At 48.1% G+C, this 27,957-nt stretch overlaps 2 protein-coding genes across 2 annotated transcripts in view; both read right to left on the reverse strand.

Moving 5' to 3' along the window:
• The window catches only part of Rgl3 (ral guanine nucleotide dissociation stimulator like 3), a 30,539-nt gene extending 22,751 nt beyond the window's left edge, over positions 1 to 7,788 (reverse strand). Inside the window, exons 1-5 of the mRNA XM_045143825.1 lie at positions 7,732 to 7,788; positions 7,231 to 7,368; positions 6,458 to 6,666; positions 6,264 to 6,317; positions 5,906 to 6,120 (exon numbers count right to left, since the gene is read on the reverse strand). Of these exons, the coding sequence (XP_044999760.1) occupies positions 5,906 to 6,120; positions 6,264 to 6,317; positions 6,458 to 6,666; positions 7,231 to 7,368; positions 7,732 to 7,764 (649 nt within the window). The 5' untranslated portion in view covers positions 7,765 to 7,788. The remainder of the gene's footprint in view (positions 1 to 5,905; positions 6,121 to 6,263; positions 6,318 to 6,457; positions 6,667 to 7,230; positions 7,369 to 7,731) is intronic.
• A 501-nt stretch (positions 7,789 to 8,289) lies between these two features.
• Odad3 (outer dynein arm docking complex subunit 3) lies at positions 8,290 to 27,911 on the reverse strand. The gene is made up of 13 exons (XM_045142613.1): positions 27,532 to 27,911; positions 18,056 to 18,177; positions 17,896 to 17,973; positions 14,539 to 14,706; positions 14,351 to 14,452; positions 14,131 to 14,256; positions 13,798 to 13,920; positions 13,228 to 13,380; positions 10,390 to 10,550; positions 10,153 to 10,309; positions 9,487 to 9,642; positions 8,794 to 8,878; positions 8,290 to 8,622 (listed from the first exon to the last, which is right to left on the reverse strand). Exons 1-13 carry the CDS (start codon positions 27,770 to 27,772, stop codon positions 8,507 to 8,509), a joined length of 1,788 nt encoding a protein of 595 aa, XP_044998548.1. The 5' UTR covers positions 27,773 to 27,911; the 3' UTR covers positions 8,290 to 8,506.
• Positions 27,912 to 27,957: the final 46 nt, after the last annotated feature.

Below are 27,957 nucleotides of genomic sequence, written 5' to 3' on the forward strand. Positions count from 1 at the left end.
AGGCAGATAGAGCCTCCAGCCACTGCAAATGGACTCCAGATGCATATGCCCCCTTGTGCATCTGGCTTACATGGGTCTTGGGGAGTTGAACCTAGGTCTTTTGGCTTTGCAGGCAAATGCCTTAAAGGCTAAGCCATCTCTCCAGCCCATGAGATATAGTTTTAAATCATCTGGAAAACATTTTTTCAAATTGTTAACTGTTGAAGACAAGTGATGGGTTCCTGGACTATCTTTCTCTTCATGTGTCTGAAATTTTTATTTATTTATTTTCCATGCACCCATCCCGGAAGTTCCCCCCCCCCAATGTGTATGAAGTGTTCCATAGCAAGAAATGTGGGGCTGAGGGTGTGGCTCAGTGGGTGAGGTGCTTGCCTAGCATGCACATGACCCAGGGTCAGTTTCTGGCACTGTATAAGCCAGGTGTGATGATGTATGCCTACAACCCCAACTTTTGGAGATGGGGGTTGGCAGAAGGATCAGGTGTTCAAGATTATACTTAAGTACACAGCAAGTCTGAGGCCAGTCTAGACAACATGAGACTTTCCCTCAAAAAGTTGGAGGCCTGGGTAGATGACTCAGTGCTTGCCCTGTAAGGATAAGAAACTTAATTCAGATCCCCAGTACCCACATAAAAAGCTGGGCATGTCCAACCATGCCTGTAACCCATCCATAGGGGCCAGAGGCAGGAGAACCACGGGGACTCACCAATCACCTTCAGTGAGAGAGATGGTCTCAAGGAAACAAAGAACAATAGAGGACACCCAACAGTCAACTCTGGCCACTGCACAAGCACCTGGCTCTACACACGTGCAATACTCTACACACACACAGCAAACCCAAAATAAAAATGTTAAATGTGTTCCAAAGCTGGACACATAGTAGGTGTTCAATTAGTGTTCATTTTCCTTCTGATCTCAAGGAACCTATAGGAACACGTGTCCCGTCGCCCCCGCCCCCGCCGAGGTAGGGTCTCACTCTGGCCCAGGCAGATGTGGAACTTACTCTGTAGTCTCAGGCTGGCCTTGAACTCACAAAGATCTTACTTCTGCTTCCTGAGTTCTGGGATTAATGGCATGTGCCACCACACCTGGGTGATTTTCTTTCTTTTTTCTTTTTCTTCTTTTTCTGAGAAAGGGTTTCACATGTGTGAAAGAGACCTCAGAGTCTCTTGCTGCCACTTTACATCTGGCTATTTATGTAGGTGCTGTGGAATTGGTCCCAGGTCAACAGGCTTTGCAAGCAAGCTCCTTTAACCACTGAGCCTTTTCCCAGCCCCTGCCTTAAACTTCTGATCCTTCTACTCTCTAATCCTACATGCTGGGATTACAATGTGTCATGACAGCTTCTAGATTTGAATTGTTATTACTTAATTTTATTTTTTGTTATTACTTAATTTTAATTAATGATTTAATTTAACTAGCCCTACAGTCTATTACCTACCACACTGGACAGTGCAGATGTAATGATTTGGAAGACACATAACCTTGAAGGCAGGATTAGAGACAGGAGTAGGAACATAGCAACCAAGAATGGAGAAAAAAAAATGTAAATAACTGAGACTTTGTCACCAGGGATAGCAAAGTGGCTGCTACTTTGTAAGGCAGAGAGGAACGTGGCCCCTTAAACATGAGGATTAAAGGAAGCGGATTAAAGGATAAGGATTAGAGATGTAGAAGCAGATATGGAGCCAATGAAGCACAGATGGGTGAAAGGTGATCTTTTATGGACAGGGTGCAATCATTCACCCAACTAATTTGTGTTGCTCCTTCTCCTGGGGATAGAGCTGAGGACAAGACCATACAATCCTTCTTTCCTGTACTCCCAGGATGCATAAAAGTTAGGAGTGAAGCATGAGTGATGTGCAGAAAAGTAAAACAGGCTTACAGGAGGCGGTTTGGAAGAGGCCCCCTGAGGAGGCCACATGTCAACAAGTTGTGAGTGAGGAAGGTATATTTTTTCCCTATTCCCAAAGAGCTGGACATTTTCTGTAACATTTGCTGGCACCTTGTACCTACCTATTCTACCATAATATATCAATATGACTTGATATACATTCTACCATAAATAATTGATCAAGAATTGGTGGGGAGGGCTGGAGAGATGGCTTAGCAGTTAAGGCACATGCCTGTGACGTCTAAGAACCCAGGTTCAATTCTCCAGGTCCCATGTAAGCCAAATACACATGGTGTCACATGCATCTGGAGTTTGTCTGCAGTGGCTAGAACCCTGGCGTGCCCATTCTCACTCACTCACTCTCTCCTTTCTGTCTCTAGTAAGTAAATGAAAATGAAAATGAAATTCTTAAATATAAAAAAAGACTAAAAAAAAGAATTGGTGGGGAAATTGTTTAGCATGTACTAGACTCCAAGTTTCATCCAACCACTCCCCCCCACACACAAAAAGAATCAGTAGAAAACAAACAAAATGCCTCAGCACTTTATAAACTGGCCACAGAAGCTGGGGAGATAGCTTAGCACTTAAAGGCGCTTGCTTGCAAAGTCTGCCAGCTCAGGTTCAATTCCCCAGTACCCATATAAATGCTGGATGCAAAGTGACACAAGCATCTGGCCTTTGTCTGCAGCAGTAAGAGGCTCTGGCGCACCACCCACAAGCATGCACGCACACAAATAAATAAAATATATTTTAAAAAATAATAAACGTGGGGTGGAGAGATGGCTTAGTAAAGGCACTTGCCTGTGAAGCCTAAGGACTAATTTTTTTTTTTAGATTTATTTTTATTTGCTTATTAGAGGCAAAGAGAGGGGGAGAGAGGAGAAAGTGAGAATGCCTCTAGTCACTGCAAATGAACTCCAGATGCACGCGCCATCAAGAGCACCTGAAGAATCGAACTTGGGTCCTTAGGCTTTCCAGGCATGTGCCTTACCTGCTAAGCCATCTCTCCTGCCTCAGGACTGATGTTTGAATCTCCAGGTCCCATATGAGCCAGATGCTCAAAGTGACACAAGGTCACACAGGAACACAAGGGGGCGTGTGTACCTGAAGTTCAATTGCACTGGCTGGAGGCCCTGGCCTGCCAATTTTCTCCCTCTCTGTCTTTTGCTCTCCCACATATAAAAGGGGCCAGTCTGTTGGGCTTGCTTCAAAATAAATAAATAAACACCTACAATCCCAGAACTTTGGGAGGTAGAGGCAGAAGGATCAGGAGTTCAAGGTCACTTTGGGACACAGAAATTTCAAGACCAGCTTGGGCAATAAAGACCCTGTCTCAAAAAACAAGGCCAAGTATGGCAATATATGCCTTTAACTCCAGCACTTGGAGTTAAGATAGGAGGAGAGCTATGAGTTCAAGGCAAGCCTGGGACTACACAATGAATTCCAGGTCTTCCTTGTCTACAGTGAGACCCTACCTTAAAACAAAACAAAATGTTTGGTTGAGGGAGAGTAATAGGCAAATATATTTTTTTGGTTTTCTGTGTTTAAAATATATATGTTTATTTGCTTGTTTTTTATTTGAGAAAGAGACAGACAGGGGTAGGGAGAGGGGGGAAGAGAGGGAGAATGGGCACGCCAGGACCTCTAGCCACTGCAAACAAACTCCACATGCATGTGCCACCTTGTGTATCTGGCTTATGTGGGTCCTGGGGAATTGAACCTGGGTCCTTTGGCTTTGCAGGGAAGCACCTTAACCACTAAGCCATCTCCCCAGCCTCTTTTCTTTTTTTTGAGGTAGGGTCTTACTGTAGCCCAAGCTGACCTGGAATTCACTCTGTAGTCCCTGGCTGGCCTTGAACTCATAGCAATCCTCCTACTTCTGCCTCCCAAGTGCTGGCTTACAGGTGTGTGCCACCATACTTGACCTTAAAAATATTTTAAAGAATATATATATTTGAGAGAGAAATAGACAGGAGGAGAGAGAGAAAATGCCAGGGCCTCCAGCCACTACTAACGAACTCCAGTTGTGTGCATCTGGCTTATGTGGGTACTGGAGAGTCAAACCTGGGTCCTTTGGCTTTGCAGGCAAGCACCTTAACCACTAAGCCATCTCTCCAGACCTATTTTAAAGATTTATTTTTATTTTTATTCATTTATTAGAGACAGAGGGGGAGAGAGAGACAGAGAGAGACAGAGAGAGAGAGAGAAAATGGGCATGCCAGGTCCTCTAGTCACTGCAAATGAACTCCAGATGCATGTGCCACCAAGTGCACCTGGTTTATGTGGGATCTGGAGAATCAAACCAGGGTCCTTAGGCTTCACGGGCATGTGCCTTAACTGCTAAGCCGTCTCTGCAGCCTTAAAAATTTTTTTAATTGGGCTGGAAAATGGCTTAGTGGTTAAGGCACTTGCCTGCAAAACCAAAGGACCCAGGCTCAATTCCCCAGTATCCATGTAAAGCCACATGCACATGGTGGCACGTGTCTGGAGTTCATTCACAGTGGCTAGAGACTCTGGTGTGCCCATTAAAAAAATAAAATAAAGAAAGCTAGGCATGGTGGCTCATGCCTTTAATCCCAGCATTTGGCAGGCAGAGGTAGGAGGATCACCATGAGTTCAAGGCCACTCTACCTTAAATAGATAAAGAAAAAAAATATAGTTATTGGTTTTTTTGAGGTAGGGTCATACTCTAGCCCAGGCTGACCTGGAATTCACTATGTAGTCTCAGGGTGGCCTTGAACTCACAGCAATCCTCCTACCTCTGCCTCCAAAGTGCTGGGATTAAAGGCATGAGCCACTGCACTGGGCAGAAAAATTATTGGTGCTAAAGATTTAGCTTAGTGGTTAAGATGCTTGCCTGTGAAGGTTAAGGACTCATGTTTGACTCTCCAGGCCCCATGTAAGCCAGATGCACAAAGTGACACAAGCCTACAAGGTTGCAGGCATGCCTGGAGTTTGATTGCAGTGGCTGGAGGCCCTGGTGTGCCAGTTCTCTCTCTGATAAAAACTAATTTGGAAACTATTTTAATTATTGTATTTGCTAGAGAGAGAGAAGAGAAAGAGACAAGAAAGAATGAACATACCAGGGCCTCTTGTTACTGCAAACAAACTCCAGATGCATGTGCCATTTTGTGTGTCTGGCTTTATGTGGGTGCTGGCAATTGAACCCACACTGTAGGCTTTGGAAGCAAGCACCTTTAACCACTAACCCATCCCCGGTCCTGTTTTTGTTTTTTTTTTTCTTTTGAGACTGTTTTTTATGTAGCCCAGACTGCTCTTGAACTTGGTGAACTCCCGATCTTCCTGCCTCCACTTCCAGAGTTGGAATTACAGATGTGGGCTACCATGCCCAGGTTATACCAATGCTGGGGATGAGACAAAGGGCTTTTGCATGTGAGGCAAGCACTCTTCCAATGGAGCCACATCCTCAGGAAATACTAATGCTTTGACAGAGTTGTGATCCCCCCTTTTACAGTTTGGGAAACTGAGGCTCAGACAGTTAAAATCTATACCAAGTGCTAGGAATATGGCTCAGTGGTGCAGTGTTTATCTAGCATGTGCTAAGCTCTGAATTCAAAGAGAAACAGTGAAAGAGAAAGGAGGGAGAGAGGAAGGGAAGAAAGAGGAAGAAATAAGAAGCCAGGTGTGGTAGCACAGGCCTGTAATCCCAGAAGAGGTAGGAGGATCACTGAGTTCGAGGCCACCCTGAGACTACATAGAGAATTCCAGGTCAGCCTGGGCTAGAGTAATACCCTACATCGAAGAACAAACAAAAAGAAAGAAATGTGAGGAAAAGAAAGAACAGAAAAGAGTTCTGTCTCTCTTTTCTGGTGCTTAGACTCTCTCTCTCTCTCTGACACACTCTCTCTCTCTCTCTCTCTCTCTCTCTCTCTCTCTCTCTCACACACACACACACACACACGCCTACCATGTATAATTCAGAGTGGGGGAAAAAGCCAGTGAGGCAGGTAGCCTGTGGGAATACCTGCACAGATTGCCGAAGATTCATCACCTGGGCAAGCTGCAGGCTGCTCCTTCTTATCCTGCCCTTGCTCAGCCTCCTCCAAGAAATCTTCCAGAAGCTTCTCTGCTTCCCTAGCTTCAGCCCCTCCTGGGGCTGCCCAGCCCAGAAATATTCGGACATTGTCCAGGTCTGGATGGGTAGGGGGGTCTCGAAAATCTTGAGGGTGATCGCGGAGCCAAGATCCCAGTACAGAAACCACTGCCCTGGCCGGAAATAGGGAAAAACCCTCAGAGCTGGACCTCAAATCGTGGAACCTCTCAACCTTGGAGGTTCAAGTTAGCCAACCCTCCAGCCTTCTGGCCTGGTAGCTATCTTGAGGGCCCTCCCACTCTGGGTGGAAACCAACCGTAGGTTCTTGTTGAAACTCAAATCCTGTTCGTTTCCCTTGTTGCGGTATGCCCTGGGAAGAAAGCTTCCATCAGGTGAAGGAAGTGAGGCTGCTAGGAGATTTTTAGGAGCCAGGGACGCTTTCTGGCTCCGAATCCGAGGAAGGGCAATGGGGATTTGGGGAGAACCTGTGGGTCCTTGAAAGTTACTGACCCAGGGGGCGGCGGCGGCGGCGGCGGCAGCAGAAAGCCCAGCACGCGAGCTGTGGGCACAAAGGCCCGGTGGGTGGCCAGGAAGGCCGGCACGAAGCCCGGGTCCTGCTCCCGGTCTCCCGACACCAGCTCGCTCACCAGCCGCTCCAGGCGAGCGGCCCGCAGCGTGCGCACCTTGCTGGTGCGGTAGTGGAGGAACGTGTCCGCAGCCTACGGGGTGGGGGAGTGTGCGGCCGGGAAGTGGCAATGAGAGAATATAAGGTCTCTTTCCAAGCACCATTTTCCAATCACACCAGAGCTGGCACTTTTTTTTTTTTTTTTTGTATCTGACCTTGTCTACTCTTGAGAATCTGGGCCTCCTTGGATTCATTACTGTGTCCCGTCCGCGTTCCCGCTTCATCCTTTGACACCCTAGTCCTCATACACTCTGTCTTCCTCCCTTCCTCGTTGGCCATTCCCACACTTACCCCAGCCTTGCAGCCATAGCCTGGCTCCACTCACCCTCACCGGGTCGCTCCTAAACCCCACCTCTCCTCCCAGCTCCCGTCCACTCACCCCCATTCCTCTACCCTGACGTCCAGTTTCCCCTTGACTGCCCCCACGACTTGCTTGGGAACGCGGGATCGCTTGGCCTCACCCCATTTCCTGGATTGACGCCAATCACCTGGCGGCCCCCAAGGACCTTTCTGCTTACCTGGTCGTCTCCAAGCCCCGCCCTTCCTCCCTGCCCCGCAGCGCCTGGAAGAGGCCTTCTCCAGCCCGCCCTCGCCTTACCGCGCCCGGGCCCCCGCCCTCGGCCGGGTCGCCGCGGGACCCTCGGGCGGGGCTGGAGCGCTGGCTGCGCTGTCGCCGCAGGGTGACGCTGTACACCGCCCCGTCTTCGGTCTCTTCGCCCCAGTCCTGCAGCGGCGCCTGGACGGGGAGGCGGGCTCAGGGTGGTCCCCCGGCCTCAGCCCTGCAAACCCTGGGCCTCCCTTTCCTGACCAGAGCCCTCAAGACTCCGAGTGGAGTCCCGCGTTGTACCGTGGTGCCCTCCTCCATGGTCCGCAGGGAACTTTTGGGGAAATGTTTCTTTCCTTAAGAAGAGCTCAGACCCTTGCCCATCCCACAGAACCTCCAGCCACTTCTCTACAGCCTGGAGATCTGAGTCCAAGGTGGGACTCCAGGGTAAATCTAAGTTGGGGAGAAAAGGAGACCCGAGGGGTGGGCAGCTGGAGTTTCTGAACCTGGGGCCGTCAGGGATGGGGGTGTCCAGGAGTCCCCAGCTCCCCTTACCAGGGCGAGCTCCTTGCCCACAGTCCGCTCCATGGTCCGCGCCGTCCCGCTCCCTGGCGCCACTGAGTGAGGCGGAAGGGCCGGCAAGAGGGCGGCGGGCAGCGGCTGGACTCTTGAGGCCAGCGGGGCGGGGCGACTGGGCCGCGGGGGGCGGGGCATGGCTGGGCAGGCGGTCCCAAGGTTCTAGTTGGCCCCCAGCGGGACCTTGGCGTTCAGGCCAACCTGGGAGAGGTCCTCTGGGGAAAGAGCTGATCTGTCCCCAGAGTAGGAGTCTGTGCCCTGACCTTAGATGTGGGGAAGCTACATTGCGCACAGATGAGCTGGGGACAGGCCTGTGTCCCCTGGTAGAAAGTGCTCTGCCCTCAGGCGGGAAGGACTAACATTAGTCCAAGGTGTCTCTCATGACTCTGGTGGGGAAGGTGGGTGCTCAATCGCTGTGACCAGGTAATAGGAGCCATCACGCCCCAGGTTGGTCCTTCCCCTGCTTTGTATGACAGCCGCTTGGGACTGGTACTGGGTCGAAAAAGAGAAGAATTCCCAGGAGGTTGGTCGGTGACCTTTATTGCGCGATTCTGAGGCCGACGCTGGCCCCGTCTCGTCTGGGTTGATTTACTGTGGGAACATCTGGCCTAGCCCTTCCTCTCCTCCTGGCACCTCCGGCCTGCTTTGCTCCCTCGCTCCGGCCTCCTCCTCTAGCCCTTGGACGGGGTCCCCATGGGCCGGGTAAGCTGGGCCCAGATGGGTCAGGGGCTGCATGGGGCACATGACTGCAAGTCTAGGACCTGCGCGAGCGACTGCGCTTCTTGCTGCGGGCTTCGATTAGTTTCTGGGAATGCATCTTGAAAGCAGCACGTGTCACTACAATGTTATCATCCTCACTCTCCTCTTCGTCTGCGTAGGGACAGTGGGGGGGGGGGGAGTGTTGGGGGGACCATAAGCGATGCAGTTTATATTTCCCCTCCCAGTCTTCACCATCCCACCTACTTCCTGTTTGGCCTTCGGCAGACCACAGACCACCCACTTCGTGCCCCTCCCAACTCTATCCCCCTTGCCAGCACTGACCGAAGAACTTGTCCTTGATACCAGCAACGGGTAGAGTGATTCGGGTGTTGTACAGGGGAAGCTTTCCTTCTAAGCTGGTGAGGAACTAAAGGGGAGTCAGGAGAGAGGTGTGGATGCCATAGGACAGCAGTGACGGTTCCCTTCCGCCTTTCCCATCTTTATCTGAACACATACCTTGACTCCAGGTGAAGACCACTGCCCACTCCTATTTCAGCTGTACCCCTCCTTCCCTGTTGGTCTAGACAGTTGTCACTTGGGTCCATCCCAGATTTTTTTTTTTTTTCGGTTTTTCAGGTAGGGTTTCCCTCTAGCCTAGGCTGATCTAGAATTCACTATATAGTCTCAGGGTGGCCTCAAACTGACAGCGATCCTTCTACCTCTGCCTCCCAAGTGCTGGCATTAAGGGTTTGCACCACCACGGCCAGGACCATCCCTAATTTTTGAGACCCTGCCTGTAGGCCTATTCAGGGCTGTTTCTGACTCCCGAGCCCGTCCCCACCCTCTAGGAGCCGCCCCACAGCTCTTCCCCCTTGGGCATCACGCTCTCCCTTCAAATCTTACACCGTGGTTCCTAAGGCCCCCTCCTCAGTCTCCACCTTGTCCTCCGAGAGTGAGCCCTGCCCCTTTTTTGCGACCCCGTCCCCCTAATCCCACTTGGGTCTCTTGAGCCCTGCCTAGTGCCTGCAAGCGCACCTCACGATCCGCGATGTGGCGCAGCATCTCCGACACATCGTGGCTCTCGAGCTGCCTCTGCAGTTGAAGCAGCTTTTCCTCCACTAGGACCAATAGGTTGGGCAAATAGTCACCTGTGTCGGGATCTAATTCCTTTTCACCCGCCAGGCCATTCTCCTGCAGGCAGGGGCAAAGCTCTGTCAGCAAGAGGTGGGGCCTCTGGTGGACAGGCCCCCATCCATGGGCAGAGCTTTCCCCAGGCCGGGAGGTGAGAACCTCACGAGGGATGTGGTTGTTACCTCTGGAGGGCGGGGACTCTGAAATCATAGGCCATTAACTTCAAGTACATACAAAGAGGGTGGTCTCTGGGCTGGGATGAGGTTAGAGAGTTGGCTAACGGGAGACAGATGGATTCCTGAAAAGTGGGTCTCTTCTGGACAGGACAGGTCATCTGAGGTTTGGAGCCGTGGAAAACCCAAACTACACTGCGTCGGTTCCGTGGGGGAGGTGTTTGTGGGTGAACAGGGTCTCTGAAGTTCTAATGTCTAGATGGGCGGGACCTCTGAAGACTAGGGTGGGGCTTCCTCATGTGGCCGGGGCCTCTGAGGCTCCAGGTAAAAGCCTGGGATGGGTTCAGTTGGGTGCACTGGGAAGTGTAGGTGGGACTTGGGGGCGGGGCGGGCGTACCACTGTGATGTGATTTAACTTGCTGGCCAGGTGCTCCAGGCTGCCTCGGACAATTTGCATTGTTCTCAATGTGCGCTCCAGTTGCTCCTGCACGTGGTTGAGCCGCTGCTCTTCGGTCTGGAGGTGCCCCTGCATCTCCTCCTGGCGCTTCTGCTGGCTGCAGGGTGCCGGGAGGTCACTCACCTGTCCTCCGTTGCACCCGAGCACAACCACGACCTCCGGGCCACGAAGCCTCACCTCACTAGCGTGGCATCCCCGGAGTACTTGAGGGCCTCCAGTTCCTGCTGGAGCCGCTGCTTCTCTTGCTTTAACTTTGCCAGAGTCTGCTCGTTATCTTTCTTGAGCGCTTCTAACTGTGTGAAGGTTTCTCCCTGAGCCAGGAACCGTCGCACCACGGACTGTGGGCCAACCAGACCCAGTCAGAGCCAAGGCCTAGGGAACCATGTATGCACTCCACCTCCCATCCTCCATCAGTGGCCAAAACTGGTGGCTTTTGAGCTGCTTCAAGGGTGTACAGCCTCCACCAAGTGTTTTTATTTTTTCCTTTGGGGCCCTTTCTTGCCTGTGTCTGCGTCAGCTAGAATCAATGTATGAGGGTTGCAGATCTATGAGCATGGCTTCTTTCCAAAATCATTGTGCCAGCAACTTCTAGTGGTCTATCTCATCCAATCGCTGGAGGAAATACTATGTTTTGGGGAGTGGTAAGTTCTTCTGATCCACTTCTGAGAAGGGGCCTACTAGGTGAGGGGGCATCCATGACCTCACAGATCTGAGTCTTGGACCTCATGGACATCAGTCTCATGGAGGAGTATTGAGTAGGTGAGAACTCAAAAAGAGGAAAAGGACCTGATATTCGATAAAAATGCCAAAAATACTCATTGGAGAAGAGACAGCCTCTTCAGCAAATGGTGTTTTGAAAACTGGATAAATATCTGCAGAAGGATGAAAATAGATTCTTCTCTCTCGCCATGCACAAGAATTAAGTCCAAATGGATTAAAGACCTTAACATCAGACCGGAAACTTTGAAACTGCTAGAGGAAAAAGTAGGGGAAACCAACATATTGGTCTTGGCAAAGACTTTCTGAATACAACCCCAATTGCTCAGGCAATAAAACCACAGATTAACCACTGGGACCTAATGAAATTACAAAGATTTTGCACCGCAAAGGACACAGTGAAAAAAGCAAAGAGGCAACCTACAGAATGGGAAAAAATCTTCGCCAGCTATATATCTGATAGAGGATTAATATCTAGGATATACAAAGAACTCAAAAAGTTAAATAATAAGGAATCAAACAAGCCAATCAAAAAATGGGCTATGCAGTAAGTTGAAAAGGAGACATAAAGGGTGGAGAAAGGAAGGGAGGAGGATACTTAATAGGTTGATATTGTATATATGTAATTACAATGATTGTAATGGGGAGGTAATATGATTGAGAATGGAATTTCAAACGGGAAAGTGTGGGGGTGGGGAGGGAGGGAATTACCATGGGATATATTTTATAATCATGGAAAATGTTAATAAAAATTTAAAAAAAAAAAAAATGGGCTATGGAGCTAAATAGAGAGTTCTCAAAGGAAGAAATACGAATGGCATATAAGCATCTAAAAAAATGTTCTACGTCACTAGTCATCAGGGAAATGCAGATTAAAACTACATTGAGATTCCATCTCACTCCTGTCAGATTGGCCACCATCATGAAAACAAATGATCATAAATGTTGGCGGGGATGTGGAAAAAAAGGAACCCTTCTGCACTGCTGGTGGGAATGTAATCTGGTCCAGCCATTGTGGAAAACAGTGTGGAGGTTCCTAAAACAGCTAGAGATTGATCTACCATATGACCCAGCTATAGCACTCCTAGGCATATATCCAAAGAACTCATCTCATTTCCTTAGAAGTACATGCTCAACCATGTTTATTGCTGCTCAATTTATAATAGCTGGGAAATGGAACCAGCCTAGATGTCCCTCACCTGATGAGTGGATAATGAAGATGTGGTACATTTATACAATGGAGTTCTACTCAGCGGTAAAGAAAAATGAAGTTATGAAATTTGCAGAAAAATGGATGGACCTGGAAAGTATTATACTAAGTCAGGTAACCCAGGCCCAGAAAGCCAAGCGCCACATGTTCTCTCTCATATGTGGATCCTAGCTACAGATGACTGGGCTTCTGTGTGAGAATGAAAATACTTAGTAGCAGAGGCCAGTAAGTTGAAAAGGAGACATAAAGGGTGGAGAAAGGAAGGGAGGAGGATACTTAATAGGTTGATATTGTATATATGTAATTACAATGATTGTAATGGGGAGGTAATATGATGGAGAATGGAATTTCAAATGGGAAAGTGTGGGGGTGGGGAGGGAGGGAATTACCATGGGATATATTTTATAATCATGGAAAATGTTAATAAAAATTTAAAAAAAAAGTGGAAAAGGGCTGAAGAGATTGCTTAGCAGTTAAGGCACTTACCTGTGAAGGCTAAGGACCCAGGTTCAATTCCCCAGTACCCATGTAAGCATGTGGTGGCACATGCATCTGGAGTTCTTTTGCAGTGGCTAGAGGCCCTGGCGAGCCCATTCTCTCTCTCTCCTCCCTGCCCCCCCCATTAAAGTGGAGAAACCCAGCTGGGAATCAGTGTTGGCAGACAGGTACTGGCATTGGTACTGGCATCGCAGGGCAACATAGCGGTCTTGGGAAATTTCACAGACGCTGCCAAGCACGGGTAGTGGAGTAGAGGCCCCTTGCCCAGGTCGAAAGTGGTACTGGCCAATCTACTGTATCGTAGACCATGTTACAGACAGCTATAGAGACACAGCACCGATAGACAAAATTTCCAGAGTGAACATGTAAGAACAGTGTAAGAACAGAGAGGAATAGGCACAAACGTGAATGGTTAGTGTGAATTTTGCAGAGAAGGGCAGCAGAAAAACGAAGCTGGAGCAGGGAAGGATGTCTTTAAGAGAGCAGGTTTGCGTGCCGAAGAAATGACCCAAAGGAGAGGGGAGGCGGGGAGCGTTGGCCTTCTGGGCCTGGGCCAGCTGGGGTGTAAGAGGGCGGTGCGCAGCACTCACATGCGTCTCAGCCACGCCGGTGGCGTCCTTGACCTTGCCGAAGATCACCTCCATCTGGTACATGCTCCAGCGCTGCCGGAGCTCCTCCTCCTTGTGGCGCAGGTGGTCTTGGATTGTTTCTTCCGACTGTAGTAGCACGTGGTCTCGCTGCGTCTGCCCGGATGAGGTCAAGACCACTGTCAACTCTGGGATAAGGGCTTGGGGCGGAGGCCCGAGCCGGGAGCTCAGCCTGAGTCGTGAGTGGTGGGGAGGGTGGAGAGGCGGACCACATTGAGAATAAAGGGCCTAAATTCGACTGGGAAGAATGAGTGGTGGGCCAGACAGGGAAGGCTGCAAGTCTTGAGAGAGCCAAAATAGAGCACTCAGAAGGGAAGGGAGAAGGGATAGGAGGTTTTAAGTGTGATTGTGAGGAGCGAGATCAGGCATCAAAATCGGGAGGAGCCAGGGAAAGGGTGGGATTAGAAGAAATGTCAAGGTTTGGGCAGGTTCTAGGTAGGATGTAGGTGCAATGTAGGGGCGTCGGTCCGGTGGATTTGGGCGAGTGCAGCCTTGCACCCTCCGCGATCGCACCTTGCGCTCCATGCGTTCGTTCTGAAGTTTCTTCTCCTCCGCGCGCTTCTTGCAATCAGTTATGTAGCGGTCGCGCTTTTTGCGTTCTCGAATCACAGTCTCCTCCAGGTACTGCAGCTGGTTCTGGAGTGTGGAAGCGGGGGAGGGGGGGGGGAGGGGGCACTTAGTATTTATACAGGTTGGAAGCGCAGCAGCTGGACCCTAGTCAGCATAGCAGGGCTACGTCCTCAGAGAGATAGCTATGAAAGGCTTAAAAGCAACCCAGTGCAGACTTTGAGGACCTGTAATCTTGGCAGCTGGAATGGACACCCCCAGAGGCAGCGTTACTGGCACCTTGGCGATATCCCGGGCATTGATGGCCTCTTGGTTCACAACGTGGAGTTCCTTCATCTCGTGTTTGGCTTTCAGCACCTCAGCCTCCATGGCATCCAGCCGGTTCTCCAGGTTGAGACTTTCTTCCTGGCACGTGAGGGCAAAGCTGGCCAGTGACTGCTGTTACCAGCCAGGTCTTTCCTCTCCGCCTCCCTCGCTCCCTCCCTCCATGTTTTCCCACCTGGAGATAGCCTTTGAGCTGCAGATACAAGTCAGTGATGTGCTTGGCCTCTTCTGCTTTCATCCGAGCCTTCTCCAAGCGGTTCTCCAGGTTGCGCACGGTCTATCCAGGAGGCAGGGCTGGAGTGAGCCCCCTTCATCCTCGATTCTGCCCCCAGGCCCCTGCCCGCAGTCCTCACCGAGCCTCACCTTGGCCACCTCCGTGTTGCTGTCCTGCGCCTCATTCATCTCCAGTTGGCGCAGGCGGTGCTGCAGCTTGAGCTCGTTCAGGCGCTTCTGCCTCAGATTGGCCTGGTGTCTCAGGGCGTTGAGCTGATTCATCTTCTCCCTCAGCTGGTGGTCCAGATGCTCCAGGGCCTGCCGCAGGGGTGGAGAAAGAAGGGCCCTGAGCCTCCCTCTCCTGTCCTTAGCTCTTCCTGCCCTTTCCCACACGTGACTCTCATCTCTAAAGTCTCCTAGAGAATCTTGCAGATAGTCTTTAAAAAAAAAATTGTACTCATTTATTTGCATGTTTGTTTGACAGGGTCTGTCTTTTTTTTAAAAAAAGGTTATTTATTGGAAAAAGAGAAAGAGCCGATAGAAATAGGCACACCAAGGCCTCTAGCTATTCCAAATGAATTCCAGACATGTGCCAGTTTGTGCATCCAGCTTATGTGGGTACTGGGGAATCGAACCTGAGGCCTTAGTCTTTGCAGGCAAGTGCCTTAACCACTAAGCTATCTCTCCAGCCCTGCCAGTGTCTCTTGCCACTACAAATGAATGCCTGTCCAGCTTTATATAGGTGGCTGGGGATTTGAACTCAGGCCAGTAGGCTTTACAATCAAGTGCCTTTTTTTTTTTTTTTTTTTTGGTTTTTCCAAGGTAGGGTCTCATTGTAGCCCAGATTGACTTGGAATTCATTTGGTAGTCTCAGGGTGGCCTTGAACTCACAGCAATCTTCCTATATCTGCCTCCCAAGTGTTGGGATTAAAGGCGTGTGCTACCATGCCTGGCATTAAAATATAAATATTAAAAATATACATATCTGTATATGTATTTTTGGTTTTCCGAGGTAGGGTCTCACTCTAGCTCAGGCTGACCTGAAATTCACTATGTAATCTCAGGGTGGCCTTGAATTCATGGTAATTCTCCTACCTCTGCCTCCCAAGTGCTGGGATTAAAGATGTGCACCACCACACCCGGCAAAAAAGTTTTTTTTTTTTAAATATTTATTTATTTGAGAGAAAAAACAAGGGAGAGCCAGAGAGAAAGAGAGAGAAAGAATGGACACACGAGGACTTCCAGCCACTGCAAATGAACTACAGACTCATAAGCCCCCTTGTGCATCTGGCTTACGTGGATACTGGAGAATTGAACCAGGATCCTTCCACTAAGCCATCTCTCCATAAAAAATATTTTTAAACATTTATATTTATTTATTTATTTATTTATTTTTATGACAGAGAAAGAGGGAGAGATTGAGAGAGAGAGAATGGGTGTTCCAGGGCCGCCAGCCACTGCAAACGGACTCTAAGACATGTTTGCCTCCTTGTGCATCTGGCTAATGTGGGTCCTGGGGAATCAAACCGAGGTCCTCTGGCTTTGTAGGCAAACACCTTTTAACAGCTAAGCCATCCTCCAGCCCCATAAAAAACATTTTTATAAACATTTGCTGGGTGTGGTGGTACACACCTTTAATCCCAGCACTTTGGAGGCAGAGGTAGGAGGATCGCTGTGAGTTCGAGGCCACCCTGAGATTACTTAGTGAATTCCAGGTCAGCCTGGACTAGAGTGGAACCCTACCTCAAAAAACAATAACAACAAAAATTATTTATATGTGTATATCTCTATCTAGGCTTCTTGCTGCTGCAAATGCACTCCAGATGCACCACTTTTTGCATTTGGCTTTTATGTGGGCACTGGGAATTGAATCCTGGTGGGAAGCCTTTGCAAGTTAGGCACCTTTAACCACTGAGCCATCTCCCTAGTCCAAAAATCCTACAGATGGTAGCCTTCCAAAACACTTAACCTCCATTGTTTTTTCCTTTGAGAGATTCTGGGGATTAATCCTATGACCTTGTGCATACTAAGCAAGTGCTTTGCCATTGAGCTATGTCTTCACATTTTGGTTTTAAAAGATAGGATTTCATGTAGTACAGGTTGGACTTGAACTTCTATGTAACAGAGGATGGCTTTGAACTCCTGATTCTCCTGTTTCCACTTGACAAGTACTGGGGTTGGTGTACTCTACCATATCTGGTTTTATGTAGTGCTGAAGATAGAACCCAGGGCTTCATGAATGCTAAGCTATGGAAATGGCAAGTGAGTAAAAGTTCTTGCCTCCCAAGCCTGAAGACCAGGATCCATATAAAAAGCTGGGCATGGTGGTGTTTGCCTGTAATCTAAGTACTCAAGAAAGGAGACAGGAAAGTCCCTGGGGCTTGCTGTCTAGCTAGTCTAGCCAAATATGTGAGCTCCAGGTTCAGAGAGAGATTCTGTCTCAAAAACAAGGTGACAACTGATTGAGAAAGACATTCAACATTGATCTATGTCCCCCACACACGTGTACATGCATCTGTAATACAAACATGCATACCATGCATATAACATGTATTCAGAAAAAAAGTTTCTTTGGTTTTTCAAGGTTGGGTCTTGCTCTAGCTCAGGCTGACCTGGAATTCACTATGTAGACTCAGGGTGGCCTCGAACTTATGGGAATCCTCCTATCTGAGACTCCCAAGTGCTGGAATTAAAGGGGCGCACCACCATGCCCAGCCATCCATCTTTTTGATGGTAGCCTCTCAATTAGTCTACACTGGTTGGCCAGTAAGATCCAGGGATCCCTCTGTGCCTACCTCCCTAATGCTGAGATTAGCAACTGTGTGCCACAATGCCTAGTATTCTTACATGGGTATTGGGAATCAAACTCAGGTCCTCATGATTGTGCAGCTATCCCCCCAGACCCTCTGCCTATCTACCTTCCCTTCTTCCCTCTCCTCTGTTCTTTGAGAGTTTTGGGTCTTTGTAGCCCAGGCTAGCTTTAAACTCTGTTTTTTTTTTTCCTTTTTTTTCCAAGGTAGGTCTCACTCTGGCCCAGGCTGACCTGGAATTCACTATGTAGTCTCAGGGTGGCCTTGAATTTACAGCGATCCTTCTACCTTGGTCTCCCAAGTGCTGAGGTTAAAGGTGTGTGCCACCACGCCTGGCTAAACTCTTGATCCTCCTTCCTCAGCCCTCCCAAATGCTGTGCTTACAGGCACACACTACCAAGTTCATTCTTGTCAGTCTTCCAGGACATGAGCTGCTTCTTCTTCTTCTTCTTTTTTTTTTTTTTGACATGAGCTTCTTGGGGGGGGGGGACTTGCTGTTTTTGCCCTGCATGGTCACCAATGCCTCACATGGAGTGAAACACAAGGTCAGTGCATAATACAGATTTCACTGAGTAAATGATCAACAGAGAAAGGACTGGCAAGGAGAGCAGAAGCAGGAAGTCCAATGAGGAGGGGACCCAGCTGGAGAGGAAGGTGGCGGTCAGTGGCAGAGGTAAGTTGTGGGAGTGGGGCAAACCTGTCCCGTCCTGTTCTTCAGGTATGGTTTCTCGGACTTCCATTCCTCAATGATGGCCTGGACCACTTTTGTATCTCCCTGAAAAGAGAGGAGTCCAGTTGCCTCTTCCCTCAGATCACTGGCTTGTCCCCAACAGCACCACCCACCTCTGTACCCTCACCTGCAGCAGGTCTGTTAGCTGTCCTCGAAGAGCCTTTGTCGCCTCTCGAAGCTGGTTGATGGTGTCCTGGTTCTTCTTGATACTCCACTGGGAGCTCTCATGAAAGGCCTTCCTGTCACCCTCTGGGGACAGGGAAGGTGGGCAGAGTTGGGTAGGCAGCTAGTTGGGATTTTTAAAATTTTATTTCTCTCACTTATTTTTTTCTTTCATTCTTTTTTGAAACAGTGTATCATGTAGCCCCGAGTTACCTCCAACTCACTGTGTACCTGAGGATGGCCTTGAATTCATAATCCTTCTACCTACTTCCCAAGTACTGGGGGTATAGATATGTATCACCATGACTTGCTGGTTTTCTTTTTTTTTTTTTTTAATTTGTGCATGCGTGTGTGTATGGGTACACCAAGTTTTCTTGCCACTGCAAATGAATTCTAGATGCTTGCACCACTTTTCATGTCTGGCTTTAGATAGGTAATGAGGTATTGAGCCCAAGCTAGCAGGTTTTGCAAGCAATTGTCGTTAACTACTGAGCCACCTCCCCAGCCCATGCTGCGCTTTTGGTTTGATGTTATTTTTGCATGTCTATATGTGTTCATATGTGGGGGTGTGTTGGGCACAGTTATAGGCCCCAGGCCACTGGAGGCTAAAGTAGACCTGAGCTGTCAGGCATGGCTAAGGGCCCCAGGCCACAGAAGGCTGCAGCAGGTGTAGACTCTAATAATCTTGCCAGGAGTGGAGCTGCTCCCTCCCTTCACCAGGGGCACCTGGACATCCTGATAAGACTTAGGTTTTGGTTTTCCTGTGGTCATGTGACCTTTTACCACTCACCTGGAAGATCTTTATATGTTAATGAGGTATCAGTCAGCAGCTTTCACAAAGCCAATCCCCCTGTGACCCATGACCCATACCCCCTACCTTTTCCCATTACCATGTGAACACTTATAAGCCCATCCCCCCAAAAAATAAACAAGCTGTCCTCTGACACAGTCTCCTGGGTGTTTCTTCCTGTCGCACTCACAGTCACTCAAGACCCTGCTCTGCAGTTGCCTGGATGCCTCTGGGAAACTGATCTGCAGTGGTCCCAGGGAAGCTAGTAACCACAGCTAGTGTCTGAACAGGGACCCTCTAAGCCAGGATAGGTGAGTGCTCCCTTGAGGGACATCAGCCCCCTGTGGCCTTGCCTCCACAACTGAGGGCTGGCAGGTTTCTCCCTTTCCTTCTTTACCTTTGGTTCACACCATTACCAGGGACCAAATACGGCAAATGGGCAACTGACGTCTCTTGGCTGAAGCCACTCTTTGACATTGACTGAAGGCACCTAGCCCTCTGTTCAGACCCCAACAGCCCACACGGCCATTGACAACAATCCTCTATCTATTTCTCTCCAACACAAAAAACCAGTAACACAATAACCTCTTAAGCCTGTAGGGTGGTCACCAGTCTCTTAAACCTGCAGACAAGCTTGCATCTGTTCCTTTGGGGAATCTTTCCTGCTGTTATCCAGCCCTCAGGAACATTGCCCTCTGGTCCTGGTGTCTCCACAGTTTTTCTATCATGGGTAATACCACCTCTCACCAAAAGGAGTCACAAATTTGAGGTTTACAAGCACTTCTCAAGATTAAAGGCATTAAGCTTTCCCAGAGGAAGCCATCTCCTTTTGGGAGGAAGTCCTCCAGATTGGCCCCTGGATGAATTCTGACGGTCCATATGATTCAGACATGTGGGCCCGCATAGCTTATCTAGCCAGGAGATGGGAAATTCAGGAAGGAACCCCCTCCTTCCCTCCCAATTATAGTGGCTATTAGACACTGCATTGGACCTTCTAAGACCACCATCACGCCAACATCAGATAATGACTCTGATGAGGAGGGCCCTGAGGACTGGCCAGTGGTGGACCTCAGTTCCCTTGAAAAGGCTATAGAAGAAATTAGAAAAAAAAAATACCCCATACTCCCCTATGCCCACCCCCCTTTATCTACCCCTATCACCTTACCCACCTCCTGATCTGAGCTGTTCTCTCCAGACTCATGTTACATGGGCCAAAAGAATCCCAACATGATAAAATCCCCTGACCAGGAACCACAGGGGTACACATGTGTGCATGCACATGTCTGTGGAGGTCAAGGATGAACTTCATTTGCCTTACTTAATCATTTTCTACATTGTTATTATTATGGGCTTTTCAAGGTAGAGTCTCACTCTGGAATTCACTATGTAGTCTCAGAGTGGCCTCGAACTTGTGGCAATCTTCCCATCTCTGTCTCCTGAATGCTGGGATTAAAGGTGTGTAACATCAAGCCTGGCTCTACCTTATTTTTGAAACAAGGTCTCTCACTGAGCCCAGAGCTTACCAATTCAGCTAGACAAACTAGGCAGGTCCCTGGAATTCTATCTCCACGTCCCAGGGTTGGGATTACAAGTGCATGCCATCACTCCCAGCTTTATGTGGGTACTGGAGATTGAATTTAGGTCCTCATGCTTGTGAGACACATGCTTTACCTGATTCAGCAGTACCCTCCCTTTTTAAATTTTATTTTTATTTGCAAACAAAGAGAGACAGAAAGACAGAGAAAGAATGGGCACACCAGGGCCTCTAGCTTCTGTGAACAAACTCCAGATGTATGCACCACTTTGTGCCTCTGGCTTTCTGTGGGTACTGGGGAACTGAATGAGGGTCATTAGGCTTTGCAGGCAAGCACCTTAAACGCTGAGCCATCTCTCCAGCCCCCTTTTGGTTTTTGTGAGACCAGGCCTCATGTTGTCCAGGCTGGGCTCAAACTCACTATATAACTGAGGCTGGCCTTGAACTCCTGATCCTCCTGACTCCACCTTCCAAATTCTGGGATCACTGGTATGTATGTACCATATCCACACCTGGTCTTGAGAGAACATTTTGGCACTTTTTAAAAATTTTTTTTTTATTTCAAGACAGGGTCATGGTTATGAAACTCAGGTTGTCCTGGATCCTCCAGTCTCACCCTCCTGAGTACTGGGTTCTAGGTGTGCACCATCAAGCCTGGGTAATCAATGATACTTGGTGATGAAATTTCATATTTCATATTTCTTGTTTTTAGTTTTCTTTTTTAAAAAATATTTTAAGTTTAACTTATTTATTTGAGAGAGAGATACAGAAATAGGCAGGGAGAGAGAGAGCATGGGTGCACCAGAGCCTCCAGCCACTGCAGGTGTACTCCAGATGCGTGTGTCCCCTTGTGCATTTGGCTTACATGGATCCTGGGGAACCAAACCTGGGTCCTTTGGCTTTGCAAGCATCTTAGCTGCTAAGCCATCTCTCCAGCCCTTATTTTGGTTTTTTCAAGGTAGAGTGTCACTCTACCACTAGCCCAGACTGACCTGGAATTCACTATGTAGTCTCAAAGTAGCCTCAAACTCACAGCAATCCTCCTACTTTGGCCTTCAAGTGCTGGGATTAAAGGCATGTGCCCCCATGCCAGGGACCCCCCACTCTTTTTGGTTTTTCAAGGTAGGGTCTCACTCTAGCTCAGGCTGACCTGGAATTCACTCTGTAGTCTCAGGGTGGCTTTGAACTCTCGGTGATCCTCCTACCTCTGCCTCCCGAGTGCTGAGATTAAAGGTATGCGCCACCACTCTGGCCTTTTTTTTTTTTTTCCTTTTTGCTATTTAATTAATTTATTTGAGAGAGACGTGTGTGTGTGTGATATATGAGAGAGAGAGAGCATGGGTGCACCAGGGCCTCTAGCCACTGCAGATGAACTCCAGATGCATATGCCACCTTGTGTATCTGGCTTTATGTGGGTTCTGGGGTCATATATGTTAATGACTATGGGATAATTATGCCACATTGTATGAACATATTAAAATATCACACTGTGTCCCATAAAGATATATCATTATGTGTCCACTTAAAAATTATGGGCTGCAGTAAGCACTTCTCTTAATGTTCATATCCTTATATTAAAGCTACTCTCACTTTTGGTAGGGAATCTTCTCTTTTCAGATGGCAGTGACCTTGGGATGACTCAGAAGGCATAATGGTACTGGAAAGAAGTGACCAGAGTGCTCAGTACTGTAATATCGCTATCACACCTTCCAAGGCTCAGGGTCTAATGCAGAAGAGGTGGTAGAAAGAATGTAAGAGCCAAAGGAAGGGTAGGACTCCTTACAACATGCTCCCCCCAGACACAAAATGGCCTGGATATCCATGACCTCACAGTGCCTGACACTACCTACACAAGACCATCATAAGAGAAGGAAAAGATCATGACACCAAAATAAAAAGAGTGACTGATTGAGATGGGGAGGGGATATGATGGAGAACGGAGTTTCAAAGGGGAAAGTGGGGGGGGTAAGAGAGGGTATTACCATGGGATATTTTTTATAATCATGGAAGTTGTTAATAAAAATTTGAAAAAAATTATGGGCTGATGTTATAACAAACATTGTCTTTAGCAATTTTGTCTGTGTATATGGAATTAAAACAGAATTCTGTAAAAAATATTATGGGCTGGAGATATGGCTCAATTAGTAGAGTGTTTGTCTAGAATGCTCAATGTCCTGGGTTCAATCCCCAGCACCACATAAACTGAGTGTAGTATACACACCTGTCATCCCAGCACTCTTGAGGTGGAGGCATGAGGTTCATGAGTTGAAGGCCTCTCTCTGATACTAGTTAGTTCCAGGCCAGCTTGGGATACATGAGACCTTGTTGCAAAAAAAGAAACCAAAATATTTTTGGTATAATCATTATTATTATTTTTTGTTGTTGTTTTTTCAAGGTAGGGTCTCACTCTGGCTCAGGCTGACCTGGAATTAACTATGTAGTCTCAGGGTGGCCTCGGACTCCCAGTGATCCTCCTACCTCTGCCTCCCGAGTGCTAGGATTAAAGGCGTGCACCACCACGACTGGCTATAATCATTATTTTGAAACAAGGTCTCACTCTGTAGGCTCAGGTTGGTTTGAAACTCACTATATAACCCAGATGGCTTAAAATGCATGACACTTCCTATAGTAGCCTTCCAAGTACTGAGATTACAAGTATGAGCCACCATACCCAGCTTAAATATATATGTATGTGTGTGTGTATGTATGTATGTGTATACAGATAGATAGATAGATAATTTTTTCTTGTATGAGGTAAGGTCTCACTCTAGTCCAGGCTGATATAGAGCTCACCCTGCATCCCAGTTAAGCCTTGAACTCAAATTATACACACACACACACACACACACACACACACATATGATGGCCCAGTAGGCTTGCTTGCAAAAAGCCTGATGGTTTGGGTTCAATTCTCAGTACCCATTTAAGCCATATATACAAGTAGCACATGCATCTGGAGTTCATTTGCAGTGGCAGGAGTACCTATGTATTCATACTCTCTGCGTCTACTTTTCTCTCAAATAAATTTAAAACAAATATTTAAACAGAGTTGGGTATGGTGGTGCACACCTTTAATCCAAACACTTGGGAGGCAGAGGTAGGAGATTGCAGTGAGTTTGAGGCCACCCTAAGACTAGTAATGAATTCAAGGTAATCCTGGGCTAGAGTGACACCTTACCTTGAAAAATAAAACCAAAAACAAAATTAAAACTAATAAACAGGAGCAAGAAGAATACAGATTTGGTCAGGTATGGTGGCTCATACCTACAATACCAACACTTGGGCAGAAGTAGGAGTATCATTATGAGTTCAAGACCAACCCGGGCTACAAAGTAAATTACAGGTCAGCTTAGGCTAGAGTGACACCTGTCTTAAAAAAAAAAAAAAATAGGGAAAGCCAGGTGTGGTGGCACACATCTTTAATCCCAGCACTTGGGAGGCAGAGATAGGAGGATTGCCTTAAAAAGAAATCAAAATCAAAAGGGCTGGAGAGATGGGTCAGCAGTTAAATGTGTTTTCTGCATTAGTGTGAAGGCCTGAGGGGTCTCAGACAGCCAGAGTTTGAATTGCCAGATTCTACTTAAAATAGCTGGGCTTGACCACATGCACCTATAACCCCAGTCCCACAGAAGCCAAGGCCCGAGAAATGTACAAACCTTGCAAGCTCCAGAATCAGTAAAGAGACTCTGGCTCAAAACAAGACTGGGTGAAAAAGCGTTGGAGCTGGACACCTGTCACCCTACTGGATGCCATAGGAGATTGAACCCTCCTTGCAGGCAAGCATATAGTACACCATACCATAACACACATAGACACACAGACACACGGACACAAACACAAATACGCATACAAACACACACACAGAGACACATAGACACGCACAGACATAGACACATGCAGACACAGACACACATACACACACTGAACAAAAATGCTTCATTGTGAGCCTTTATGTCCTTCATTCTGGACTTTGACCTGTCTAGGTCCTCAATACTACACACCCACAGGTGCAATACGTATCACACCTATTTTCCAGATGGGAAGACCAAGGTTCAGGCTGATTAAATTACGCAGAGTAACAAACAGCATTACTCCTGTGCCCACATATTCAAAAGCTATGCAAGATTACCTTTTAATAATAATTAAAACAATAGTCACAATGACTACACACCAGGATTTCTGAAACATCAGCATAACCAATATTTGCCTTGAATAATAATTTGCTGTGAGGTGCTCTCCTCGGCCTTGTAGGTTGTTGAGGAACATCCTGGCCTCTGTAGTACACCTCCCCACCTGTCCCAGCCTCAGCAGCTGGACAATCAAAAAAGTCTACAGACATTGCTGAAAGGTCCCCAGAAAGGGCAATATGTCTCCCTCTGTGCAACTATTTTTTGTTTGGTTTGGCTTTTATTTTTTTTTTTAATCAAGATAGGGTCTCACTCTTGCCCAGGATGATCTGGTACTTACTCTGTAGTCCCAGGCTGTCCTTGAACTCACAGGGATCCTCCTATCTCTGCCTCCTAAGTGCTGGAATTAAAGGCAAGCTTCACCATGCTCAGCTCAAACCACCACTTTTAAAAAATTTGCTTTTGTTTAATTTGAGAGAGTATGAGCATACCAGGCTTCCTGCTGCTGCAAATGAACTTTCAGACACATGTGCCACTTTGGGCATCTGGCTTTTTGTGGGTACTGGGGGATCGAGCTTGGGCCAGAGAGCTTTGTAAGCCAGTGCCTTTAACTGCTGAGCCATCTCTCCAGCCCTTTTCTTTGCCTTTTTTTTTTTTTTTTTTTAGGTAGTGTTCTACTTTGTCCCAGGCTGACTTCAAATGCAATCTCAGGTTCCAGGTTGTCCTCTAATTCCCAATGATCCTCCTACCTCAGCCTCCATGCCCAACTTAGAATCACCACTTTTCACTTTATAGAACTTTACAGACACTGGGGAAGTTACACATTTCAATTGCTACATTGTAGGTTGACTATATCAATTTTACAGATGGAAAAACCGAGCAGTTATGTTATACTTGGTCTCCCATATTCAACTAGCTTTTTTTTTTTTTTTTTTTTTTTTTGCCATGTGGGGAGCTGGAGGGGATAAAGGAGCCCCTGTGGAGAGTCAGGGCTGGGGGCCAGCCTAGGCCCAGAGAAGGAAAAACTCACCTACAGCTGGAAGCTCCCAAGTGGCCAGAGAGCCTGACCTCCTCTGACAAAGGTATTTGTAACCTTAGGGTGGTGGGCTGTCCTTTGGTTCAGGTGGACTAGAGGCACAGCTGGTTGGTTAGGGCTGGGGGCTGTCTCAGGAACTGATTAGCTCTGGCACCAAGTTCCAGGGGTTGAACTTGACCAACCACAATGTTTAAATCCTGTGAAGGAGCTCTCTCCCAGGAGGGGTCCTGACTATTTGTGGAAAAACAGTTCTAGGCAAGAAATTGAGAAATCAGATCATCTTTGATTTCTAGCAAGTCAACTAGCTATTTTTTAATATTTTATTTTTATTTATTTATTTGAAAGAGGCAGAGAGAGACAGAGAGGAGGAAAGAGAGAATGAATGGGCACACCAGGGCTTCTAGCCACTGCAAACGAACTCCAGAGGCATGCACCACCTTGTGCATCTGGCTTACGTGGGTACTGGGGAATCAAACCAAGATTCTTTCTTAATCTCTATGCCATCTCTGCAGCCCCTCAACCAGCTACTTTTAATTTTACTTATTTGCAAGAGAGAAAGAGAGAATGTGAGTGGGCTCACCAGGGCCTCCAGCCACTGCAGATGAACTCCAGATGCATGTGCTACCTTGTGCATCTAGCTTCACATAGGTGATGGGGAGTCAACCCTGAGCTGTCAGACTTTGCAAACAACTGCCTTAACTACTGATCCATCTTTCCAGCCAATCAGTCAACTATTTTTAAAAAATATTTTATTTATTTGCAAGCAGACAGAGAGGGAAGGAGGGAATGGGCATGTCAGGGCCTCCAGCCACTGCAAATCAACTCTAGATGCATGCATCACTTTGTGCATATGGCTTTATGTGGGTACTAGAGAATCAAACTTGGGTTGTTAGGCTTTTCAGGCAAGCACCTTAACTGCTGGGTCATCTCTCCAGTCCCCTCAACCACCTATTTTTAAGAACCAGGATTTGAACTCAAGAAAACCTAGCTTTTGAGGTTGGGGAGACAGCTCAGTGGGTAAACTGCTTATCATGCAAGCATGAGGACCTGGTTTTGATCCTCAGTACCCATGTAAAAAAGCTGAAATGGCATAGCATGCTTAGAAACCCTGTTCTGGGAAGGTGGAGACAGGAGGATCCTTGGGGCTTGCTGGCCAGCCAGTTTAGTGAAGTCCAAGCCAATGAGAGACCCTTCCTCAAAATATGGTTGACAACTGAAACAACCGGAGTTGTTCTCTGACTGCCACAATCCCACCCCCCTCTCTCTCACACACACACGAAACCTAGCCATAGCATCTATGCTTTGAACCACCACACACAATAGGAGATGAAATAACAATAAAGTATGAAATACAGTACAGTTCCTTTCTGAGGGAAGGGGGTTATGGGCGTGCCTGTCCACTCCCTCAGTAGGTCCTCACTCTATCTCAGGCTGACCGAAAAGTCACTCTGTAGTACCAGGCTGGCCTCCAACTCATTCCGTTCGATCTCCCACCTCAGCCTCCCCAGTGCTGGGATTAAAGGCGGGACCAAGACACCTGGCTCCTGCCCGGCTTTTTACTCAGGTGCTGATGATAGAACTCAGGTCCTGAAGCTTACACAGTCCAGCCAGTTCTGAGCCCAGAAGTATGAAAAGAGAAATGAGGAAAATCATGAGGAAATAAAACATGAGTGCTTGCCTCCACAAAGTCGCCACCTGCTTAAACACCTGGTCCAAAAATAGCATGGACCGCCGCGTGTGGTGGTGCACGCCTTTAATCCCAGCACTGGGGAGGCAGAGGTAGGAGGATTACCGTGAGTTTGAGGCCACCCTGAGACTCCATAGTGAATTCCAGGTCAGCCTGGGTTAGAGCGAGACCCTACCTCGAAAAACCAAAAAAAAAAAAAAAAAAAAAAAAAGCATGGACATTGTTGACTTCTGACTCTTCTGTGCCCTCTGCAACCATCACACCTACCTAAGAGCTGTATCTTCCTCTGTAACTCAGCCACCTGCGCTCGTACCGAGGGCTTCGCTGGACGGGAGTGGAAGCCTCCCGACTTGGAACGGAGTGCAGGCCAGGCCTGTACCCGCACTGAGCCCTTGACTGCGGGCGAACTCTGAGGCATATTGCCCTTGGCTTTGGAGGCAGGCATTGAAACCTGGTCCTGACTAGACAGGGCATTGGCCGAGGCCGCCCTGCACAGGGGAGACGTCATGATTGCGTTGGGGCCGATGAGCCCCTAAGGGGTCGGGGAACAGGTAGAGAAGCTGGTCACCCCAGTCCCTGATCCTCAGCTCTAGTTCCTTGGGCTCCGCGAATGCACCTGGCGTCGGCTTCGCGGGGCCGCTCAGCATCCCGGTTACTAGGCAACCTCCGCCCCGCCTCCTCTGCGTTCCCATG

Source organism: Jaculus jaculus, chromosome 2 (assembly GCF_020740685.1).
Source record: "Jaculus jaculus isolate mJacJac1 chromosome 2, mJacJac1.mat.Y.cur, whole genome shotgun sequence".
NCBI classification, from domain to species: domain Eukaryota; kingdom Metazoa; phylum Chordata; class Mammalia; order Rodentia; family Dipodidae; genus Jaculus; species Jaculus jaculus.

What these genes read in the sequence shown, in the direction of transcription:
- Odad3 (XM_045142613.1), bottom strand. Translation starts at nt 27,772, where the DNA reads ATGACGTCTCCCCTGTGCAGGGCGGCCTCGGCCAATGCCCTGTCTAGT. An exon ending in GCAACACGGAGGTGGCCAAG is followed by an intron (nt 14,453 to 14,538) that starts GTGAGGCTCGGT and finishes CCTCCTGGATAG; the next exon opens with ACCGTGCGCAACCTGGAGAA. An exon ending in AGCTCAAAGGCTATCTCCAG is followed by an intron (nt 14,257 to 14,350) that starts GTGGGAAAACAT and finishes CTCACGTGCCAG; the next exon opens with GAAGAAAGTCTCAACCTGGA.